The sequence below is a fragment of the Emydura macquarii genome, unplaced genomic scaffold, assembly GCF_026122565.2.
Source record: "Emydura macquarii macquarii isolate MOO-44397 ecotype Brisbane River unplaced genomic scaffold, CSIRO-AGI_Emac_v2 contig_973, whole genome shotgun sequence".
NCBI classification, from domain to species: domain Eukaryota; kingdom Metazoa; phylum Chordata; order Testudines; family Chelidae; genus Emydura; species Emydura macquarii.
The window spans coordinates 1,122,860-1,145,300 of record NW_027131110.1 but is presented as its reverse complement, the minus strand read 5'-3'; the positions used below and the strand labels follow the sequence as shown (position 1 = coordinate 1,145,300).

General features: G+C 46.8%; 1 protein-coding gene across 8 annotated transcripts in view; it reads left to right on the top strand.

Annotated features, from left to right (window-relative positions):
* Nucleotides 1-22,441, top strand: part of MAP4 (microtubule associated protein 4) — a 259,798-nt gene that overhangs the window by 153,261 nt on the left and 84,096 nt on the right. For all 8 annotated transcript variants that reach the window (XM_067544516.1, XM_067544519.1, XM_067544515.1 and 5 more), the window contains 4 exons: nucleotides 1,512-1,643; nucleotides 18,804-18,917; nucleotides 19,567-19,692; nucleotides 20,216-20,308. In XM_067544516.1, the coding sequence (XP_067400617.1) occupies nucleotides 1,512-1,643; nucleotides 18,804-18,917; nucleotides 19,567-19,692; nucleotides 20,216-20,308 (465 nt within the window). The remainder of the gene's footprint in view (nucleotides 1-1,511; nucleotides 1,644-18,803; nucleotides 18,918-19,566; nucleotides 19,693-20,215; nucleotides 20,309-22,441) is intronic.

Genomic DNA, 22,441 nt, shown 5'->3' with positions numbered 1-22,441 from the left:
CGGAGGAGCTTATAGAGGTGTTCATTAAATCCCTTGCTACTGTACATGGCAAATCATGGTGAATAATGGTGTCTCTTCACATTTATAATAGCACTTTTACATCTTCAAAGCACTTTACAAACCTTAATTATCATTGTCGGTTTCAGTAAAATATTGCTGTTAAATTGTCATTTTGCTTGCCTATCATCCAGTCTGAGAGCATTTTCTCTTTCAACATTAGCTGCATTGATTTCCCTCCCACCCTTCCCCACACACACAGCAGTTTTGTTCCCTCCACATTTTGCCTCAGTGCACACATGCACACTTTTATCCTTTGCACGCAGGAAGTAGTGCTGTCTTAAAGCCTGGCCTGGGAAGCTTGTACACCCTCCTTGCTGAAGTGAACCATATCAAATTCAGTCAGTTAGCAGTATAATAGCTAAGATTTACTGACAGAAAACCCCACTCTTGCCAAACTCAGAACTGCTTTAGGATGCTAGTAGCATCTGTAAGATCTCATGAATTTGGAATTTTTATTTACCTTTTGGTGCCTTTTGGATGCACTCAGGTCATGTCTTTAGGTTGGGGGGGAAAGAGGAGGGCTCTGGAAACATGACAGCTAGCAATTTTTAAAAAAAATGAAAGCTGACATTCTTACACATTCAAACAACTGCAGATACTTGGGCTTTCACAAAACAACCAAATACTGAGAGATGTGCAGTACAATCACGTGTTGGCAACATTTGTAATGTTTGGTGTCAGTTAAACCTTGCAGGAGCCCAGTAGGCTCTATCTGGCTCTGAAATGCTTTAAATATTGACACATTTTATTTACGTGCAGAATCTGAGTTCACTAGGCCCCAGTGCTTTCCTCTGCCCCAGCACTTACTGATGGACGGGTCTCTGCTGCTTTAGTTTTTCTTTCTGAGGTGATTATAAATTGAACTGAAATGGCTACAGTTGTAGTTACTGGAGATGTGCACACAAACCCAGCAGGGACAAGTGACCATCAAAATGATGCTCATGCACTTTCTTTGTGTTTTGCTAGATAAATATTTAAGAGTGTGCAGCTGTGGCTGGGAGGTCAGCAGCATTGCCAGGCTCCTCTGAACTAGTCTTTCCCAGAAAAAAATGAATCACAGATGAGGGATGTCTTAGTTAACCTGACTCCTCCAAATTATGTTCTAACTTGATGTAATTTTCTGGTGAAGATACACCCTAAAGGGTTGGGTGTGCTGCTGGCACTCATTTCTCAGCATTTAAAGGCATCTGAACATCTTGTGATTTATAAATACTCTATTCTTGATTTTATCAAGCTTCTTCAAATCCCATTCCTTCCTCCATTTCTCTTTAAAAACTTCATTAAAATTGTAGAACTGTGGCACACTTACAGGTCTGATTTCATTGAAAAATCATGTGTGCTGTCAGCCTTAGCAAAAGTTCTGCCACTCAGCATACATTAACCATATATGCGAAAGTAATTCAGTCTAGTGATTTACTGGTAAGTGTTGCTGCTTTCTCTTCACATTTCAGTATCCCCAGGAGAGATGATGGGTGACAAAATGTCCTACAAAGAATTTCTGGATCGCAACGAGACTTGGGCGATGGATGAGAGAGACCTTTGCTATGAATCGCAGCCGATGATCAGACCCATGGAGGGGACAGGTATGCATGTATTAACCTACATTATTGTTAAAATAATCTTAGGGCTGCACCCTCGTCAGCAAAATCCTGGAATCTCACCACCTCACTTAAGGTTGTTCTTTTTTCTATCCCGCACTTACTTTTTTCCCTAAATATTGTGTGGCAAGGCGGGCCTGTTTTGCCCCGTGGGTCTGCGCTCCTTACAGCTATGCCGGTGGTGCAGCTGGGTGGGAGCAGGGGGGGGGGGGCCCGGTCCCACCCTCTGCCCCGGGCCCCGACCCAGGGACCCTGCGAGGAGTAGCCTCAAACAGTTTAGTCCAAGGGGCTACTACCTTCCCTGGGTCGCTCTTCTGTAGCCCCCCGGCTTGTGGCTCTCCTTCAAGCTCTCCTCCGGTCTCCACACCTTGCAGCAGCTCCGCTCCGCTCCGCTCCGCTCCTCTACTGACTCCACGCCTTGTAGCAGCTCTACTCCACTCCCTCTCAGCTGCCCCCATCTGCCTGACTGGGAGGCTTTTAACTGCTGGGGCAAGTTCCTTGATTGGTCCCAGCTGGCCTAATTGTCCTGGAGTGGCCGCAGCTGGCCTGATTGGCCTAATTGCCCTGGAGTGGCCGCAGCAGGATCACCCAGGGAACAAAGATTTGCTAAGCCTGGGGCTGATATATATGCCTTCCAGCACCCTCCTGTAGCCGTCAGGGCTGGCCCCGTCACACATCCTCCCCCCCTGCTCAAACCCACCGGGTTGGGCAACTTGGGACGTCATACAGTGTACGCGGGACAGGCCATCGGCATTCCCATGGTGATTGCCTGCCCGGTGTTGTATGGTGAATCGGAAAGGTTGCAGGGACAAGAACCACCTCGTAACCCGTGCATTTTTCTCCCTGTTCCGGTGCATCCACTGGAGGGGAGCGTGATCAGTCACAAGGGTAAAGTGGCGCCCCAGCAGGTAATAGCGGAGCGCTTCCATAGCCTACTTGACTGCGAGGCACTCCCGTTCTACAACTGCGTACCGCTGTTCCCTAGGGAGGAGTTTCCTGCTGAGGTACAATACAGGGTGTTCCTCGTCGTCCGCCATCTGCGAGAGGACCGCACCCAAGCCCACCTCAGAGGCATCAGTCTGTAGGATGAATTCTTTTGTAAAGTCCGGGGCGAGGAGTATGGGGTCACTGCAGAGGGCCGTCCGCAAGTCTGTAAAGGCCTCTTCGGCTGCAGTGGTCCATCGTACCATCTCTGGGCCCCGGGCTTTTATCAGGTCCGTCAGGGGGCTGGCTCTGGAGGCGAAATGCGGGATGAATCGCCGGTAATACCCCACCACACCTAAAAATGCTCGGACCTGCTTCTTCCGGTTAGGCCGGGGCCAATTCTGGATAGCCTCTAGCTTATTTAGTTGGGGTCTCACCACACCCCTCCCTACGATGTATCCGAGGTACCGAGCCTCAGCTAGACCTATGGCACATTTGGTGGGATTGGCGGTGAGGCCGGCCTGCCTCAGGGTGTTCAATACCCCTTCTACCTTCCTCAGGTGGGTTTCCCAGTCTGGGGTGTGAATGACTATGTCGTCCAAATATGCGGCTGCATAGTTGGCATGGGGGCGCAGCAGCTTATCCATTAGACGCTGGAAGGTAGCTGGGGCCCCATGTAGTCCGAAGGGGAGGACAGAGTACTGGAACAACCCATCTGGTGTAGAGAACGCGGTCTTTTCCTTTGCCTCTTCGGCTAGAGGGACCTGCCAATATCCCTTGGTCAGGTCAAGGGTAGTTAAGAACCGAGCCTTGCCCAATCGATCCACGAGCTCATCTATTCGGGGCATGGGGTATGCATCAAACTGAGAAACCTCATTGAGCCTGCGAAAGTCATTACAGAACCTCGTCGTGCCATCAGGTTTAGGCACTAGCACGATTGGGCTAGACCACTGACTATGGGATTCTTCTATGATCCCCAGCTCCAACATTTTCCCTGACTTCGGCCCTAATTTCCTCTCTCTTGGCCTCGGGTATTCGGTAGGGCCTCATCGTAACCCTGGCTCCGGGGTTTGTGATAATGGGGTGAACAATCTCCGTTGTTCGTCCTGGCTTAGTTGTGAAGACATCCCGGTTCCGGGCTACCACTTCGGTCGCCTCAGCCTTCTGGTTTGGTGTTAGGTCCGGGGATATCTTCACTTGTTCAAGGGGTTCTACGTCCTGGGTTAAGGCCACACATACTTCCCGAGCCTTCCAGGGTTTTAATAAGTTGATGTGATAAATCTGTTCTTGTTTGCGATGCCCTGGTTGTCGTACCTTATAGTTTGTCTCCCCCACAGGCTCAACCACTTCATAGGGCCCCTGCCACTGGGCCAACAACTTGCTTTCAGCGGTGGGGACTAGTATCATTACCTGGTCCCCTGGATGAAATCGTCGCACTGTGGCTTGACGGTTATAGTGGACCTGCTGGGCCCGCTGAGCTTTTTCCAAATGTTCTCGTACAATGGGGGTGACTCGGGCTATCCGGTCCCTCATCTGGAGCACATGATCAACCACGCTCTTCCCTGGTGTGGGCTCCTCCTCCCATATTTCCCTGGCTACGTCCAGGATTCCCTGGGGGTGACGTCCGTATAGTAATTCAAAGGGGGAGAACCCTGTGGAGGCCTGAGGAACCTCCCGAATGGCAAACATGAGGTACGGCAGCAAGGCGTCCCAGTCCTTCCCATCTCGGCTTACCACCTTCTTTATCATGGCTTTGAGGGTCCTATTGAACCTTTCTACAAGGCCGTCTGTCTGAGGGTGGTAGACGGAAGTCCGTAGGGCCCGCACATGTAGGAGAGTACACAAGTCTTTCATCAGTTTTGACATGAATGGGGTACCTTGGTCCGTTAATATCTCCTTGGGTAGCCCCACCAGGGCAAAAATCTTCACTAGTTCATTCGCAATTACCTTCGAGGTGGTATTCCGCAAGGGGACAGCTTCCGGGTACCTGGTGGCGTAGTCGAGGACTACAAGTATGTGTTGGTGGCCTCGAGTTGTTTTCTCCAAGGGACCCACTAGATCCATGGCAATCCTTTCAAATGGGATTTCAATGATGGGGAGGGGCACTAAAGGGGCCCGTAAGTGAGGCTGGGGGCTGTGTAGCTGGCATTCCGGGCATGTGGCACAGTAGCGCCGAACCTCCTCATGTATGCCCGGCCAAAAGAACCTCCTTAAGATTCGGGCCAGTGTTTTCTCTACCCCCAAGTGCCCTCCAAAGAGATGGCTGTGGGCCAAGCTCAGCACAGCTTTTTGGTGTTTCTGGGGCACCAGGAGCTGGAGCACCTTCTCTCCATTTACTTCTGTAGCTCGATACAGTAAATCCCCCTTTAGCATGAAATACGGCCCTGGACCCCAAGTTTTCCCCTCCACAGGCACTCCGTCTACCTCTGCCACGTCTTTTCTGGCATTGACGTACCTTGGGTCTTCAGCCTGGTCTCGGCCAAAGTTCCCTCGTGCCGATCCGGGTTGTTCAAGATCCAAGGGACCCATTTCCACCTCTGCTTCTGGTCTGGTGTGATCTGGTTCGGGGTCCGTTTCGGGCCCTTCCTCTCTCAGGGCAGCTTCTCTAGCTGCGGCCCGTGTCTGCCTGCCCACCATGGCTGGCTTCAAACCCTGGGCCAAGATCCTTGTACCCAGTGCCTTGGCTGCCCTCCTTTCCGCCCTGGTCTTTCGGCCCTTCCCTGGGGCCGGGAACAGATCCTCAGCCATCTCTGAGAACATCGGGGGGTGGCCATCTAGGGAGGCCAGTCCATTAGCTTCAAGGCCCTCCCCTTCCCCTGACCCCTCCAGGGGAAGTAGGGTTCCAAACCCTGGGAAATCTCTTCCTATAAGTACCGGATATGGAAGCCTAGGAACTACTCCTGCTGTCACCCTGGTGACACCTCCCGGAACTTCGATATCCACTGGGACAGTTGGGTAGTAACTAACGGCCCCATGAACGCAAGTTACTCCTGTGCGTTTAGCCTGTGTCAATTGGCTGCGCTTTACAAATTTCCCAGAAATGAGCGTAATGGCGCTCCCGGAGTCTACCAGGGCCAGGGTCTTAACTCCGTTTAACTTCACGGGCCTCGTATACCTATGTGGGGTTAGGGCGACCCCCACCAGGTGGATTAGACTGCAGGAGTCTGCCCAGGTCCCCAGGTTACATTGCATGGGTTCCTCCAAATTGGGGCATTGGGCAGCTATGTGTCCCCACTCCCCACATGCATAGCATCGGTAGGAGGCCCTAGGTACACCTTTATCCTTTGGGCTAAGGGGTCTGACCCTATACTCTCTGCCCATATCTCCCTGTCCTTTGGTAGCCTCCAGAGGGCCCTCCATTTCCCTCATCTTCCGCCCAGTCTTCCCCGGATTCTCGGGTGTCCGGATCCCAGGAACTGGGGTAGGCCTTTTGATCCGGGGTAAGTCCTCTCTGGTGGGTCGGATAAGACCCCTGGCCGGTACCCGTCTCTCTACTAGAGCAACTAGTTCATCGTAGGAAGATGGGTCATTCTGGCCTACCCAGGCGCGGAGGTCCGGCGGTAGTCCCCTCATGTACCGGTCAATGACGAGAATCTCAAGGACCTTCTCTGGCCGGTGGATCTCTGGCTGCAGCCACTTCTGTGCGAGATGGGCAAGGTCAAATAGTTGTGATCGCGGGGCCTTGTCTTCCTGGTACCTCCAGCTGTGGTATCTCTGGGCCCGCACAGCCATTGTTACTCCCGCCCGAGCCAGGATCTCTGTTTTTAACTGGTGATAGTCTGCTGCAGCTACTGCGGGCAGGTCATAATAGGCCTTTTGGGCTTCTCCCTGCAAAAAGGGGGCGAGGATACCAGCCCACTGGGCCTGGGGCCAAGCCTCACGGGTGGCGACCCTCTCAAAGGTGAGGAGGTATGCCTCCACATCATCCTCCGCAGTCATCTTCTGCAAATAGCTGGTGGCCCGTAGTGTTCGCATCCCCTCTGGCCCAGGACTGTGGGAGGTCAAGGTCTTCAGGTGGGTCACCACTTCTCGCAAGAGGGCCCGGTCCTGGTTAGCCTGGCTGATCAGCAACTGGTTAGTCTCTTGCTGGAGCCGCATTGATTCCTGCTGGGAGGCTATCTGAGCCCTGGTGGCCTCTTGCTGGGCCGCCGTGGCTTGTATGAGGGCCTTGACTACGTCCTCCATTATGGACGGGGTTTTTTTTTTTTTTTTTTTTTTTTTTTCTCTCCCTCTTCTCTCTCTAGCCGCTGCGCACAAAATCCCACTTCTGACACCAGTTGTGGCAAGGCGGGCCTGTTTTGCCCCGTGGGTCTGCGCTCCTTACAGCTATGCCGGTGGTGCAGCTGGGTGGGAGCAGGGGGAGGGGGGGCCCGGTCCCACCCTCTGCCCCGGGCCCCGACCCAGGGACCCTGCGAGGAGTAGCCTCAAACAGTTTAGTCCAAGGGGCTACTACCTTCCCTGGGTCGCTCTTCTGTAGCCCCCCCGGCTTGTGGCTCTCCTTCAAGCTCTCCTCCGGTCTCCACACCTTGCAGCAGCTCCGCTCCGCTCCGCTCCGCTCCTCTACTGACTCCACGCCTTGTAGCAGCTCTACTCCACTCCCTCTCAGCTGCCCCCATCTGCCTGACTGGGAGGCTTTTAACTGCTGGGGCAAGTTCCTTGATTGGCCCCAGCTGGCCTAATTGTCCTGGAGTGGCCGCAGCTGGCCTGATTGGCCTAATTGCCCTGGAGTGGCCGCAGCAGGATCACCCAGGGAACAAAGATTTGCTAAGCCTGGGGCTGATATATATGCCTTCCAGCACCCTCCTGTAGCCGTCAGGGCTGGCCCCGTCACAATTGGTACATGCATTGCCTACAGTTCCAAAGACCTTGACACCCCAGTGAATTATAAACCTTGTGTTTAAACCTGACACAGGGACATAATCTAAAAAAAATAAATGTTACAGCAGAATTGGTCACCTAGCAGTTGTACCTTGTGCCATAATGAGCTCTGTGGAAATGGATGCTGCTGTGTGAGCCAATTTAAATTGAATCACTTTTGGTCTTCTGTTAAGATTGTAGTGTCCCAGTCAGAGCTACCCAAGATATGTGAAAATTAACTGTACTTCAACTCACCTCCATATAGTTTTGAAGCCCAATGACGAGGATTGGAGCATATAGCTCACATCTGCCAATGATCTTGGACTGACATAATAAGCCTATTCCTTTAGGAAACTCATGTCTTTATTCACAGTAATGATAGTATTGGTATCTTTTTCAACTAATTCGCTAGTGTGCTATATTCACTCCATATTAACAGTAATGTCTGTCTTCAAAACACATCTCTCCTTATTGTAGACGCCATGTGTATTTAAAGAAAAAGTATCTAAACCTTTTGTTCAAAATAGTCAAATTTTTCCCAGCCTTGGATCCCACTGCCAGATTTTAGCTCAGAGGGGATTTTTACTATTTAAACAACAGCTAAACAGATTAGAATTGGATGCACTGTGTTCCCCCTCTGCTCATGAAGACTAGAGAGCATTTTGTGAAGTGAGCCGAGGTGGCATTTACTGTATGTTTCTCATCAAAGGATGGCAGCAGATGCTATTGGTGTTCCACATTTTTGTTAAATGTTTAACTGGGAACTTTTGGAAGGGCAGTATCCTATTTGTTACTTTCCTAGGAGTTTGGTCAAAAATGAATCATAAAACCAAAGGCCTGGGGCACCTTCTGCACCCGGACCTGGAGTCCCGCCATCTGACAGCGTGGAGACTGAATGGCTGAGCTTGGAGGAACAAGCTTACTCGTCTCAAGTGCAAACTGTACTAATGAGTAGCAGGAAGCCCTCCACGAGGTCATTATATTTGGCCAAGTGGAAGAGGTTGACTTGCTGGGCCGCAGCACGGCAGATTAGGCACCACCAGGCGCTGATCCGGGTGGTTCTAGACTACCTGTTGCACCTCAAGCTTCAGGGTCTAGGTACTGCCTCACTAAAAGTGCATCTGGTTGCCATCTCAGCCTTCCATTCCCCGATTCACGGGAGATCAGTTTTTTCTCACACCATGGCAGCGAGATTTCTGAAGGGCACAGAAAAACTCTACCCACAGGTCAGGGATCCCATACCCCCCTGAGACATGAATTTGGTCCTCTCTAGACTCACGGGGGCAACTTGCCCACTTCTGCTACTGTTATGGAAGGTGGCCATCCTAGTAACTAGGAGGGTGTCTGAAAATCAGGGCACTCACCTTGGAGCCGCCTTATATGACTTTTTTATAAGGATAAGGTCCAGCTGAGGCCTCACCCGGCCTTCTTGCCCAAGGTGCTTTCACAATTCCACACCAGCCAGGACATTTTCCTGCCAGTGTTTTTCCCAAAGCTGGACTCTTCTGAAAAGGAAAGGAGATGGCATATGCTGGATGTACACAGAGCCCTGGTTTTCTACTTGGAGAGGACGCAGTCATTTCGTAAGTCCACGCAGCTATTCATCACGGTGTCCGGAAGGATGAAAGGCTTACTTGTCTCATTGCAACAAATCTCCTCCTGGATAACCGCCTGCATACGCTTCTGCTCTGAGCAGGTGAAGGTTCTGCTCCCAGGCAATGTCACAGCTCACTCCACCAGAGCGCAGGTGTCTTCTGCAGCATTCTTGGCACGGGTGTGTATGCAGGACATATGCAAAGCTGCTACGTGGTTGTCGGTTCGTACCTGTACATCCCACTATGCTATTGTACAATAGGCTAGGGATGACGCCAGATTCGGTAGGTATTACTTGCAAGTCACCTCCAATGGAACAGACATGAGCAAGCAATCAAAGAAGAAAAAACGGTTACTTACCTTGTAACTGTTGTTCTTCATGATGTGTTGCTCATGTTCATTTCATGACCCGCCTTCTGTCCCCGCTGTCAGAGTTGATGGCAAGAAGGAACTGAGGGGGCATAGGGCTGGCAGCGCCTGATATACTGCACCTTGCGTGGGACTCCAGGGGGCGCCGAAGCTGGCCCTATGGGATCTGCTAAGGGGAAGAGTTTTCCGGTAACCGTGCACAGGGCACACGTGCACCTACAATGGAATGGACACGAGCAACACGTCTCGAAGAACAACAGTTACAAAGTAAGTAACTGACTTTTCCATGGATTTGAAATTCTGAAGAATGCAATTTCACACAATAGTTAACCCAGCACTGCATTTTAATACTGGTCTACAAGGCTGACAGTGAAGGTTTATATGTAGAGGCGCACAAATTGCATCCAGTAAACTTGTTTATCACAGTCTATGATAATAATTAGATCAAGTATCCCATTTTTGTATATAACAGGAAGCCAATGGAAAAAGCTGTTCTTCTGGGATTAATGTTCTTGCAGTTAAAATTCCTGTGCAGACTTTTTTTTCCCTTTTTATCCCTGTGAGGATGTATGATATGGATATTTTATAGCTATGACTAGTCCAAATACTGAGCATCATTAGTTTTAGATTATTGGAGCAAAGTTCGGTTTTTGTTCTGTTTTCACCTAATTGACATCTTTTCCAGCCCCTCATACTATTCTAATACTGGGCGCATATCCTTTTCATGGTGGTTAGAGCTATAGAAGCTGTGTTTCTGGTAAGTCCTGTATGCATAGTAGCTTTGCTAGTAGCTTTGCCAAAAAGGAAAATTGTTCTGTCAGAATGAAGGATGTGTCTTTATGGGTGTCCATGCAAGTTACACAAGGATTGTCCAGTTTCCAAAAAAAGAGCTATTGAGTCTGGCAGCTGAGTATGATTGCCTTCAGGAAGCAGTAGAAATGTTGAAAGTTCAAGTCATGAATGTCTTGGGCTGCACAGTGGACACCCAGCCAATGGGCACTTTGTGATTAGCATTCGGAGTTCTGCTATGGAAATTTTTGGCTGACTCATGCTGAAGAAGATACTGCTTCTTAACAAAGAAATTAACAAAATATTTTTATACCTGTCCTGGCGACCATGGCACAAGTTCACGTGAAATTCTAGTTGTTGTATTCGTGATGTGAATCCCAGTTGAGTTGAAATTGACCTAAGGTTCAGTGGAAGCAATGTTTCTGCATCTCAGCCACTCTGATGAAGACAGGTGGACAATATAGGAAGCTCTGCCAATCATGAAACTTCTGAGCAAATTGAGCATAGAAATGTTTTTAAAAGCTTCCCCATATTCCATCTCAAGGAATAAGCTTGTCGGGAATAGTAGACTGAGGCTAGGTCTACACTGCAAACTTATGACAATTCAAGTTACGTCGGTATACACCTGCTGCAGTTAGTGTGTTGTTTGTGTCCATGCATGCTTGGCTTCTTGTGTTGGTGGGGCACCATGGCGATGCATGCCAGGAGGGATTATATCGATTCAGAGTGCAGTGCACCACTGTGCAACTTGGCACTGTCCAGCGCACTGCCTTTTGTGATGTTTTGGCAATTCATGATGGGGCCAAAACAAGTTACTCAAGGGTTATTGGGAGCATGGGGTCAACATCCAGTTTGCAGCTGTTTCCATCCCATAATGTTATGTGTGTCCCATAATTTTCATGCCCTTTTTTTAAAATCCCACAAACCTCTGCAGGCCTCTTCACTCTGTCATCTCTGAGAAGCATAGAGCCTGTACACCTCTGCACTATTTTCCTGAGTGTTGCCGAGCACAAGTCGCACAATCTTGGAGTATTTGCAGAGCTGCAAGAAGAACTGAATGAGTGGGGAACATGACGATTCCTTGGAAGATAGATTGCTGTGGGACCGAAGACCAATTCAAGGTTGTTGATGGTGTTCACAAAGCAACAATGGAGGTGGAATGCCACTTCTGAGCCTGAGAAACAAGCACTGAGAAACAATCAAATCATAATGCAGGTTTGGAATTATGAGCTGTGGCTGCAGAACTTTTGAATGCACAAGGCTACATTCCTGGATCTGTGTGCTGAGCTCACCCCAGTTTTCCAGCTCAGGGACATCAAAAGGAGAGCTGCACTGACACTGGAGAAATGAGTGTTGATTGCACTGTGGAAACTTGCTATGCCAGATTGCTACCAGACAGGCAAGAATCAATTTGGAGTTGGGAAATTCACCACAGGGGCGTTGTTATGCAAGTGTGCAGGGCCATGAATTGTTTCCTACTACCGAGGACTGTGACTCAGACAATGTGCTCAGTGGATAGATTTGTAACAATGGGGCTCCCAAATTGTGGTGGAGTGATAGACGGCACGCATATCCCTATTTTGGCACTTGACTACCTTGCCACAGAGTACATCAACAGGAAGGGATACTATTCTATGGTTATGTAAGCATTGGTGGATTACTGAGAACACTTTACCAACATCAGTGTGGGCTGGCCAGGGAAGGTGCATGAGAGTCACATCTTTAAGAACACAGGACTGTTTGGAAAGCTACAAGTAGGGACTTTCTTTCCCAACCAGCAGATTACCATTGGGAATGATGAAATGCCAGTAGCGACCCTGAGGGGACTTAGCTTGCCCCTTCCTCCTCTGGCTCATGAAGTCGTGCACCAGCTGTGACCAAATGCACCTCTGTATTCACACCCTACATGCTATTGTAATAAGCTTTGTACAAAATATGCTTTCTGAAGTATCATTCTGAAGTATAACTTGCTGATCAGTCATATCAGGTTGAAATGCACATAGCAACATTATATGTAAAGTTATGAATTCCCCCTGAATTATATTGGTGGCATATGTTCAAACCCAAGTAACCCTGATTGGGCAGCACTGGTCGGGCAGGTGTTAAACGCAGGAGTGTATGATTACCTCAATTTACACATAACTTGTAAACAGGGTCTTCAAACAGCAAGAGCAGGAAGACCGAGGACAAGGAAAATCTGCATTTCAGCGAACAGCGGTTAGAAGAAGAGCATGCTTCCTCTTCACTACCAGACACCATGTTGCTTTCTTTACTGTTTTGAATAAATTTTGCTTTGAGGGTTAACCTTCAGGAAAATGTATCTCAAAGGAGGACTGGATTATAAAAGTGAGGGGCAAAAACACCCCCAAGTTATAGCTTTCTGTCCATCTTTCTCCTTTAACCTAAGAAGACAAAAGAAACAGCCGTTGGACTTTGGGAGCAGATCCTGGCCTGAGAGTTTGGTCTGCAATATTACTGGAAATGTGTGGTGAGGGACTTCACCATGAATGAAGTCTAGTTTGTTAAGTTCAGAAAGCATTTTATCTTTATTTCTCTTGTAATCATTTCTGACTTTAATGCCTAATATTTGTACTCACTTAAAACCTATCTCCTTGAAGTGAAAGACACTTTTTTCTTTTTTAATTAAAACTAATCCAGTGTTGTGAATTGTTTGGATAACTTCATTTAAGGTAGCAGACTTGTTTGCTGATCTTCATTGCGAGGCAATGGACCTAATATATCTGGACTGTCCAGGAGAGGGCTGGATGGTGCAGAACACACTTTTTTTTGAGAAAATTCGGGACTAGGAGCATGGTGGGGTCACCCTAAAAGTAATAACACCAAGGCTGGTGGAAGCCAGAGTGTGACTGATGTGTGGCTGGCAGGCTGCAGCTATACACAGATACTCAGGGTGTTACCTGCTTGCTGGCAGGCTGTTTGTGAGTGGCTCAGATGTGAGCTACAGCAGCAAAGCATTGTGAGGCACCCATGGTCGTAGGGCAGCACCCTCACTGGTCTGGATTGCACCTGGAATGTCCTATCAGCCGGCCATCTGGACAGCACCGAGGAACAATTCAACTACCAGCTCAGGAGGTATAGAATGACAGTTGAATATGCTTTTGGTCATTTGAAGAGTCGTTGGCATTGTTTACTCGCAAGATTGGACCTCGTTGAGAAAAGTAACTGAATGGTTATAGCTGCCTGCTGTGTCCTGCATGATATCTGTGAAGCAAAGGGGGAAAGGTTTCTGCCAGGATGGAGGGCAGAGGTGCAGGCGCTGTCTGCTGAATTTGAACAGCCAGATACAAGGGCTATTAGGAGCGTTCAAAGCCGAGTTATGCAGCCCAGGAAAGACTGTTTTAACAGTAAGCCAGAGCCAGAATAGTGTATGGTGTTGTAGTGTGCTCTGTCTGGACCTGCTCTTTTGTAGCTTGGTAGGAATCATGAGGCAATTGCTGTACATGTAGGAATATAAAATTATCAATGCATCTATTAATTTTGTGACTGATCCTATGAATTGTGTGACACAATGCAGGTAATTGGTTTATTTCAGAACTGCTGAGCACTTGGCAGCGTATGTTGTGAACTAATAAATATAAATTATATTCCAAATAGAATTTTATTCTGTAATATAATCAGTGCAGAAAAGGGCAATTTTAAAACACATATATTAAAATTGAATAAATTAAGAGAACAAAATTTATGAAGGGAAAAGAACATTAATGTCCATTTCAGCGATGCATAAATCAGCCGTGGCTTTCACAGGTCAGTGTATGTGGTGCTGTGATTGTCTTTAATATCCCCTGGGTGGTAGGGGTAGTGCAGTGACCCCTGAGGCCATGTGGAATGTTGAGGGGTGGGTATAGAGAGGTCCCAGTACTGAGCGCTCAATATGCTGAAGAGGGAGGCGAACCCAGGATTGTTGAACCTGCAGGTCCATCAGAGTCTGGAGCATGTGTGTTTACTGCCTAAGAAATCCCATTATGCCTTGGTGCATCTCCCACTCCTTTTCATGCTGGGGCTCCTGGGCCTTTCTCCTTTTTACTCTCTCCTTTTCCAGGCTGTCTGCAACGTTCATCCTCCAGGCCCTGTGCTCACAGTGAGATGAAGCACTAGCTTGCAGGATCTCACTGAACATGTCATCCTGAGTCCTCTTCTCTCTCCTCCTTATCTGGTTCAGGCATTCTGCAGGTATTGAGGAGAGACCTTGAAGGCCACAATGACAGCAGAGGTACCATTGTCAGTGTATTCACTACAGAAAGCGAAATTAAGGATGCTGAACTCATTCCCCTTGCTCACCTAAAGTTTTAAGTATTACATTCTTACTTCTGCTTGGGATTGTTCGTGCACGACACCAGCCATGATGAGTGTGGCCTGCCGGGGGCTGGGAAAATGAGGAGGGAATTGCTCATGATTCTAGTAGAATGGGGCAATGGCCCTGAATACTGGCACTGTTTCCCTCAGACAGTGGTGATTTTAGCAGATGTTTCATTCCTGAGGGTAATAAAGGCAGAGAGAGCACAGCTGCTGCTGGCATCCCAAAGCTGCTGGGGCCCACATGCTGCTTGACAATGTACTGCAGTGGCGCCTGCTGAAGTTATCGCTTAGTGGCATTGGAAAGTGTTCTTCCTCTGCGGTAGAAATAAGGCAGCCCACCCCAGAAACCTTCGGCAGAGGATTGCAGAGTATCTCCATGGAAGTTTCATTAAGATCTCTCAGGAGGATTTAAGGAACATCTCTGTACTCATAAACAAACTGCTCTGCATGGCTTCCCTGCCTAACTGTAGAGGAGAATGAAAAGCAGAAAGCACCTCTCTCTCTTGGTTGTACTACTGCCTATTTGAACATGAGTGTATTCATGAAAAGACAAAAGATGTGTCTTGCTGCTTTGGGGGTACCATCCCTGTAATTGAAAATTAATCTACATCTTTCCTTAGTTTCCTTCCTTTGCACTGGGCTCGCCTGTGCTTGACTGAATGGACTGCGGTGGAGTCAAAACTGGGTCCTAGCTCGCTGAAGATCTGGATCCTCCAGTCACCTGTCTCTCTTATTCCTCCTCCTCCACAACCACCTCGCTGTTCACAGTGGGAGCTTGTGACTTGGGTTCCTTGGAGATATCCACGGTGCTGTGGTTGGGGATGTGGTAGGGTCTCCACTGAGTATGACATGCAGCTCTTTGTAAAAGCAGCAGGTCTGTGGTTCGGCACAGGATTGCTTGTTGGCCTCCTTGACCTTCTGGTCTGTATGCCTCAGCTCCTTGCTTTCACATGGCACTGCTGGCGGTTCCTGTCGTACTCTGTGATGGTATGCAGAACCCCTAGGATACAGCCTAGGAGCTGTGGAACCGCTGAGTTTTCTTATCAACTATTTAGCTTAGGGTGAGCCTTCCGTCTCAGTCTGGCAGGTGATCCACGGACAGCCTCTCCAGACCCTTTTGGCACCCAACCCGACAGCAGGTGGCGTCAGGCACCCAACTTAGTTCAATGAATGCTTTCCAGCCACTCATGAACCAACAATAGAGAAACTCCAGCTGGCTCCTCATCCCACGACCACAGGACCATACCATCTACCCTGGTCATAAAGCCTGACCAGTGGAGATTATTATCCAGTATGCCCTTCCCTCAAGGTGGAAGGAATGTGCACTAGCTTTTGTCACTGAGCGGTTTATCTTAACACTTCCCTCAAAGACACACTGAGATAAAACATTAAACAAGTTTATTAACTACAGAAAAATAAATTTTAAGATTATAAGTGGCAAGTGTAAAGAGAATAAAAGAAGTTACCAAATGAAATAAACATAAGATCATAGTCTAAGTTCTAAATGTTAACAAACTCTTGAATTAGCAATTTCTCACCCTTGTTAGCTGGTATACGCAGTTTCTTAAATGCAGACTGGGCAACCTTCCCTGCCTGGGACTCCCCTTCCCCTTTTCAAAGTCCTTTTGTCTTCCAGAAAACCCTTTAGGTGTTCAGTTGAATGGGAGTGGAGCGCAGTAGTGATGTCACACTCCTCCTTTTATAGTCTGTTTCAGCTTGCTAGAACAGTCCATGCATGTTATGTGGCGGTTGTTCCCCATTGGTCAATCAGTATCCCATTGTGTACGTGCTTTCTTGGTGAAGAAAGGTTGGGGGTTGAGAGAGCAGATCCTCCTTGATGGTCCTTTAGAACTTCTGGCCACTTCATTGTTTTACTTGAATAGCTGGTTTAGGTGTTTCCCACCTCAGAACATGTTCTAGTAGCATTTACCACAATATTTTATAACTTCACATACTATGGTAGCACATATAATTCAACAGGATATTAATGTGGAGCAGATCAAGACTTTTAAAATAATACCAAACAAAGCATAACTTGTACAGAACATATAAGTACATTACATTGGTGAATATGGGGTTTTGGGGATGGTGTTTTCAGACCCAGGATGTCACAGACCCCTTCTGCATCCCCTGAGCAATCTGCTCATAGATGTCCATGTTTCTGTGGCTGGTTTGAAGCTGTGCCTGCACAGCCTCTTCTCCCCACTGGCCCAGGAGATCACTCATCTTTGTCTACTCTAAGCAGGAGCACAACTGGAGCGTGTAGCCAGCATGATCAGCTGGCCAGTTGCACGCAACAGTGGAGAGCTACTAAATGTGCTCACCAAGCTAGGCTGTCAGGAAAAAAAATGTCAAAAATCTGCGGGGCTATAAAGCGGAGGGTGGGCTTCTGGTCTCTGGTATCCCTGGGCACTGCAGTGCACAGTGGTGACCAAAGCGGTCAGTGTGGGGCTTTGTGGGACAGCTTCTGGAGGACAGTTAGGGTTGACATACGTAACACAGTGTCTTCACACGTGGTGCATCGACTTAAGTACATCAGCTGAGGTTGTATGCAACATTGGGAGGTTGTGTTACTAGGTTGGTGTAATGGGGCACTTACAGTGGTGGGACACCAATTTAAGTGTAGACACATGCACAGCTAGGTCAACATAAGCTTCATTGCATCGACCTAACTATCTAGTAAACCAGGCCTGAGACCGAATCATTTTAATTGTGCTGCATAATATGAGATCTCCATACAGAATCCATGAAAATCAACTGTGGGAACTCTGATTATTCCATCCTTTCAGAAATGTGTAGTTGCACATACTAGCCTATTCCAAGAGTTGAAAGTTCTACTGTCGGAAATGTCACTTGTCTGCAGAAGTTCCTGAGTCAAGGACTTTTAGTTGCTCAGCTGCGTTTGTCCAGTTAATGAAGTAATGGATACCTGGCATGAGCTAACGAGATAAGTGGTCATGGATCCTGAAAACTGTTCAGAGGTCTCTCAACCTAGGGTCACATGTGAGAGAGAGTGACATCATGCAGTGTGTTTCTTTACCTTCACCCAGTCATATGTTCTTTTTTTGGTCATATTAGGGCATAGTGATCAGCCCCTGTTTGGTTTTTAAACCTCTGTTCTTCCCTCTGCCTGCAAGTTCAACCATCTATTATGCTGTCTCATTTAATTTCTGTTAAATGGCTTGGTCATCTCAGTTAAATAATCAAGCATAAGAAATATAGAGCATCTCTTCTTGCTTTGTCTGGTTTAGGTGGTTGCACTGATTATTTGCAAGTACATGTGTGTATACATACACACAGAGCAATCAGTGTTGCTGAAATGGAAGTTTCTTTCCTTTTTTGTTGAGTATCTGGCTTGACCTTTGAGTATATACCATCAAAGGAGTGGCATAAATACTTTTTCTATCTTGGGCTATATATTTGTTGTCCAGCAGGCCAGTCAAAAGCTGACTCCAGATAAATGAAATTTCAGCTTCCTGCTGCCTGTCGGGCAAGCTGCTGACTTGCACTAAAATTCCTTGACAAGACTGACTAACCAATGTGTCTGATTTGGGGCATATAATGAAGACTGTTCTCCTCATAGATTTTAAGGCTAGAAGGGACCATCAGAATCATGTAGTCTGACCTGCGCATTGTAGGCCACAGAACCTAACCCACCCGCTCTTGTAATAGACCCATAATCTGCCTCAATCGTCTTGTAATGTCTCTGAATGACAGAAGAAATGGGTAATTTTTCTCTGTCTGGCCCATTATTTTGCTAAATTCCTCCTCTAGCTCAACAGCCAATTACAACTTTGCTGCTTTGAGGGAAGTGTGCGTATGGCTCATTACATGCTTTTCCCCATAGTGCAGTATGGGACATGACATAATGGCATTTGAGTTAACTGAGTTGGATTAGTTTTCATTCCTGCCTCAGATCAGATATACAGGTCCATCAAATCACCCATGACTTAAGTGCTGTTTGTCTTTGAGAGAGGGACATTCAGGCACACCATACAATATCTATGTTCTACTTTTTAACCAATTTTGGTTACAAGATAATGTGGACAACCAATGTGGGCATAAATCTTGCTTGAGAGAGGACAAGTCATCTTGCCCAGCACAATCATGTTGTTTTAAAACAAAAAAAAAAAAAACCAAAAAAAAAAACACCACACACCACACTTTCTAGCTTTGTGTAACATCTTCCAGGGCAATGTTGGTAGTGAGGCTCATCCTCAAAATTCTTATATAATCTTGCTCTTGTGTTGTCATCCCTTTGTGGTAACATGTTTGACTTATTCTCGTGTTCCTCAGAGCCCTTCAAGATGCACAGAGAGGATATCCTGTCTGATCTGCTGCTACTTCCTTCTGAAATGGAGACCATCCCACCATTCACAGAGCATTTTGAAGCGTCAAAAGAAGTTCACGGTATAATCCTTCATTGAATATGTTCATGGGCTGCTATTAACTGGGGGTTCAGTTTTCAACTTTTATATATGGAATTCTGGGCTATCTACAGAAATCCATTCAACTGACAATAGTGCAACATTTTCCTTTTCTTCACTTGAATCTCTTGTTGTAAACAGTGTTTTGGGCATGAGCTCTCCTGAATAGACCTTGTCTTATCCCCTTTTTGTCCTATTTTATTTTAATTTTAAAAAAAGAAGCTGAATTAAACCAAAGGTATGGAAAACTTTAACTTCATCTTCAAATGGGGACAAAACATTTGTGGGTTTTTTTTCACTTACTAGTTTTCAACAGTTGGACCATGGTAGCTTGAGAGCTACTATAACAAAAGTTTATTTGGCAATTGTACCTGAAAGGCACACAACTTCCCTTCCCCTACCCAATAACATTTGATGAACTCCTTCTCAGTCTATATAGCAGATCTAGTGCCTCTCAGAGTGAATTAACAGGTAGGTTTATCTTCAGTGTATATATATATATACATTGTTTGTGAAGAGAATAAATTACGTTGCTGTGTATGTTAATGGACCTAATGAAATAAGTTTGTGTTGGAAACAAATCAGAATTTAAAAGGATGATGGCAATGACAAATGTGTTTTATTTCTTACAGCACCCCAGGCAGCTGTGATGGTACCTGAACAACCTTCTCTGCGATCCACATATTCTCCAGCAGAAGTTATAGATCCATCTGCCTTCACCCTGGATTCACCTGCAGAATCTCTGCTGAATATAGCAGGTGAAACACACTTCTGCTGCTGCCACGCTACTTTATAACTGGGGCTAGAGGGTTTTGCGGGTCAGAAACTATTAGGTGTATTAATCATTAAAAGATTATTATATTTAGCTTTTCAAGTTACATAAAATGAGTCAAGATTAAGAAAATATCCCATTGGAAAGATAAAATGCTTCAACTCAATGTGAATTTTCAGTCCGAGAGATTTCTGAAGATATCTAGGAGCAGAATATCCCATTGAGCAGAGAGCCTCTTGTGCTGGTGAATTGTAAGATTAGTGCTAGTTAGTACATCTCTTATCTAATCCCTTATATCCATAATATCACAGAAGAACAGGTTCAGGTCCCGTAAAGTTTCCCAAGATGAACTGGTAAGTTCTCTCTAAGAATGAAGTTGCAAGAATAACAAAGCCTGTACCACATGAGTAAAGATGTGGTTGGAATGTGTGTAGTTGAGCATCAGTTTTGAAGTCCAGAGCCCGAGCTGTCGGTATTGAAAGGCTATGTGTACTAATTGCTTCCCTTAGCACCTGAAAAAGAGACCGTTCCTGAAGAACATTGGCTGGGAGCTCAATATGCTGTGGAGGGACCAGATGCCTCTTTGTTTGTAGAGCCACCAGGTAAAAAATTGAAGTATTGGGTTGTCTCCAAGAAATTATTTCTGGAGTCTTTCAGGGGGCTTTTAATGCCAGAAATAGATGGTCTTTCCTTCCCTCTTAAAAAGGGATGTTAAGGGCTGTATTTTGCATAACTGGAAAACACTAGCCCAGGCATGTCCTGGCGGGCTTTGCAGAGTCCCAGAGTTGAGCAATCCCTCTGGTGTAGTCTTATGCAATTGACTTACAGAGTTGAGTGATCCCTATTGTGTGTTGCTTGTGCAAATGTCATTGAATTGTAAATCCCTTGTTTACTATTCCCCTGCTGGTCAATGACTGGTGATCATCATTCAACCACTCCCCCCCTCACCCCCCGGTGTCGGTCTCCTCCTTTGACATTGTCACTGGAGAACTAGCAGAGGGCGACTCACAACATATTTCAATAACAGACGTACAGCAAAATCTCATAACTTCATACCACTAACGATATACAAATTTTGACAGAACAATGGGTTTCAGCAGATCACAACCTCTCCATTGATACCTTACATGACATGCTTTGCATGAAATACCGCCACTATATACGAATGATGAATATAGGGGTTATAGGGTGCTATTTTAAGGTACAGTGTGTCACAGTATGGTTATTCTCTCAGAAGGGCAGTTCTATCCTAAGGACCTCATGTATAGAAAAATGGAGGCCAGTCTCAAAAAATGACTTGGCCTCTTCAGCCTCTCTCAGGACATCCCTAGCACTACTTGCTTTGGAAAGTCATCTCTCTCCTGGCTGGACTATCTCATAACCCTCAAGGATAGAGATCACCCTGACTTTGGCTCTAATTAAAGAAAGTTTCCCTGGTAACAGCATTCATTGTTGATGCCTCAATGGGTACGATAAGGTTCTCAGCGAAAGTCCTGGCCTCCAGCTCAGTGACCAGGTACCACCTATAGCTCCATCCCTGGAAGGAGGATAGCCATTGTGCTCCGCCAAATTCATGGGAACTCGGATCTTCAAATAGAAGCTAGACGGGGTAGTGGCGGACAATGCTGCAAAATCTAAACATTCCTTCCCAAAGCCATACCATGCCTTTTGAGAAAGTACAGACTGGCCTTCAGACAAAGGGATTCCTTTTGGCTTTTATTCTCACAGAAATACCAGTGAAGAGACAGCATGTTCTCCAGAGAAAAGCCCTGAGGGAACCCTGCCACCCTAAATCTCTTTCTGACAAAGACTGGATAGATCTCTGCCTAGAGCTGAAGCCTGGGTTCAGGGTTTCCCAATTCCTGGAGGAATGGGTTACTTTACCCATGGACTAGTGAGTCAGGGGATACTCCCTCCAGTTACAGGCTCCACCCTATCCATTTTCCATCCAGACCTTCATCTTGAACCACCCCATAAAGCATGGTTTAATACAGAATGAGATCTCTCATTTCCTGGATGCAAGAGAAATAGAGAGCATTCCCTCAGAAGATGGAGTAGAATCCTGAGAATTTGATCATCTTTATCATTCAGAAATGTACAGGGGGCATATGGGCCATTCTGGATATCAAAAGTCTCAACAAGTGGATGAAGAAAATGAAGTTGCAGATGGAGATCCTAATCTCTATGGTCTCATCCCTGTCCTAGGGAGATGCATACCATCACATCTCAATCAGACCATGCCATCACAGATTACCAAGGTTTCCCTACAACAGGAAGCCTTATCAGTATCTGACACTCTTATTCGGCTTGTCCTTGGTCTCCTGGGTCTTTACAAAGATATTGGCAGTAATTATAGCTAGACGCAGGTCATACGGATCCACCTGTCCCCCTTCCTGGACAACGTCTTAATTAGAGCTCCATCCCTAGTAATGGCACACAGAGCTATGTCTCTGACCTTGAATCTCCTGCAAGTGCAAGGCTTTATTATCAACATCAAGAAAAGCTCCTTAATTCTGTCCACCCAAATAACTCACTTGGGAGTGAACATAGACACCTTGATAGCAAGGATATATCCATCTTCAGAGAAGTACCAGAAGATTCAAGACCTCCTCGCGTTGTTTTGGAACGGCAAGAGGCCCACTATTACACTGAACCTTCAACTGCTAGGCCTCCTACTGTCATGCATGAGGTTCACTCCATGGGCACAATCACACATCAGTTGGCTTCATCTTAAA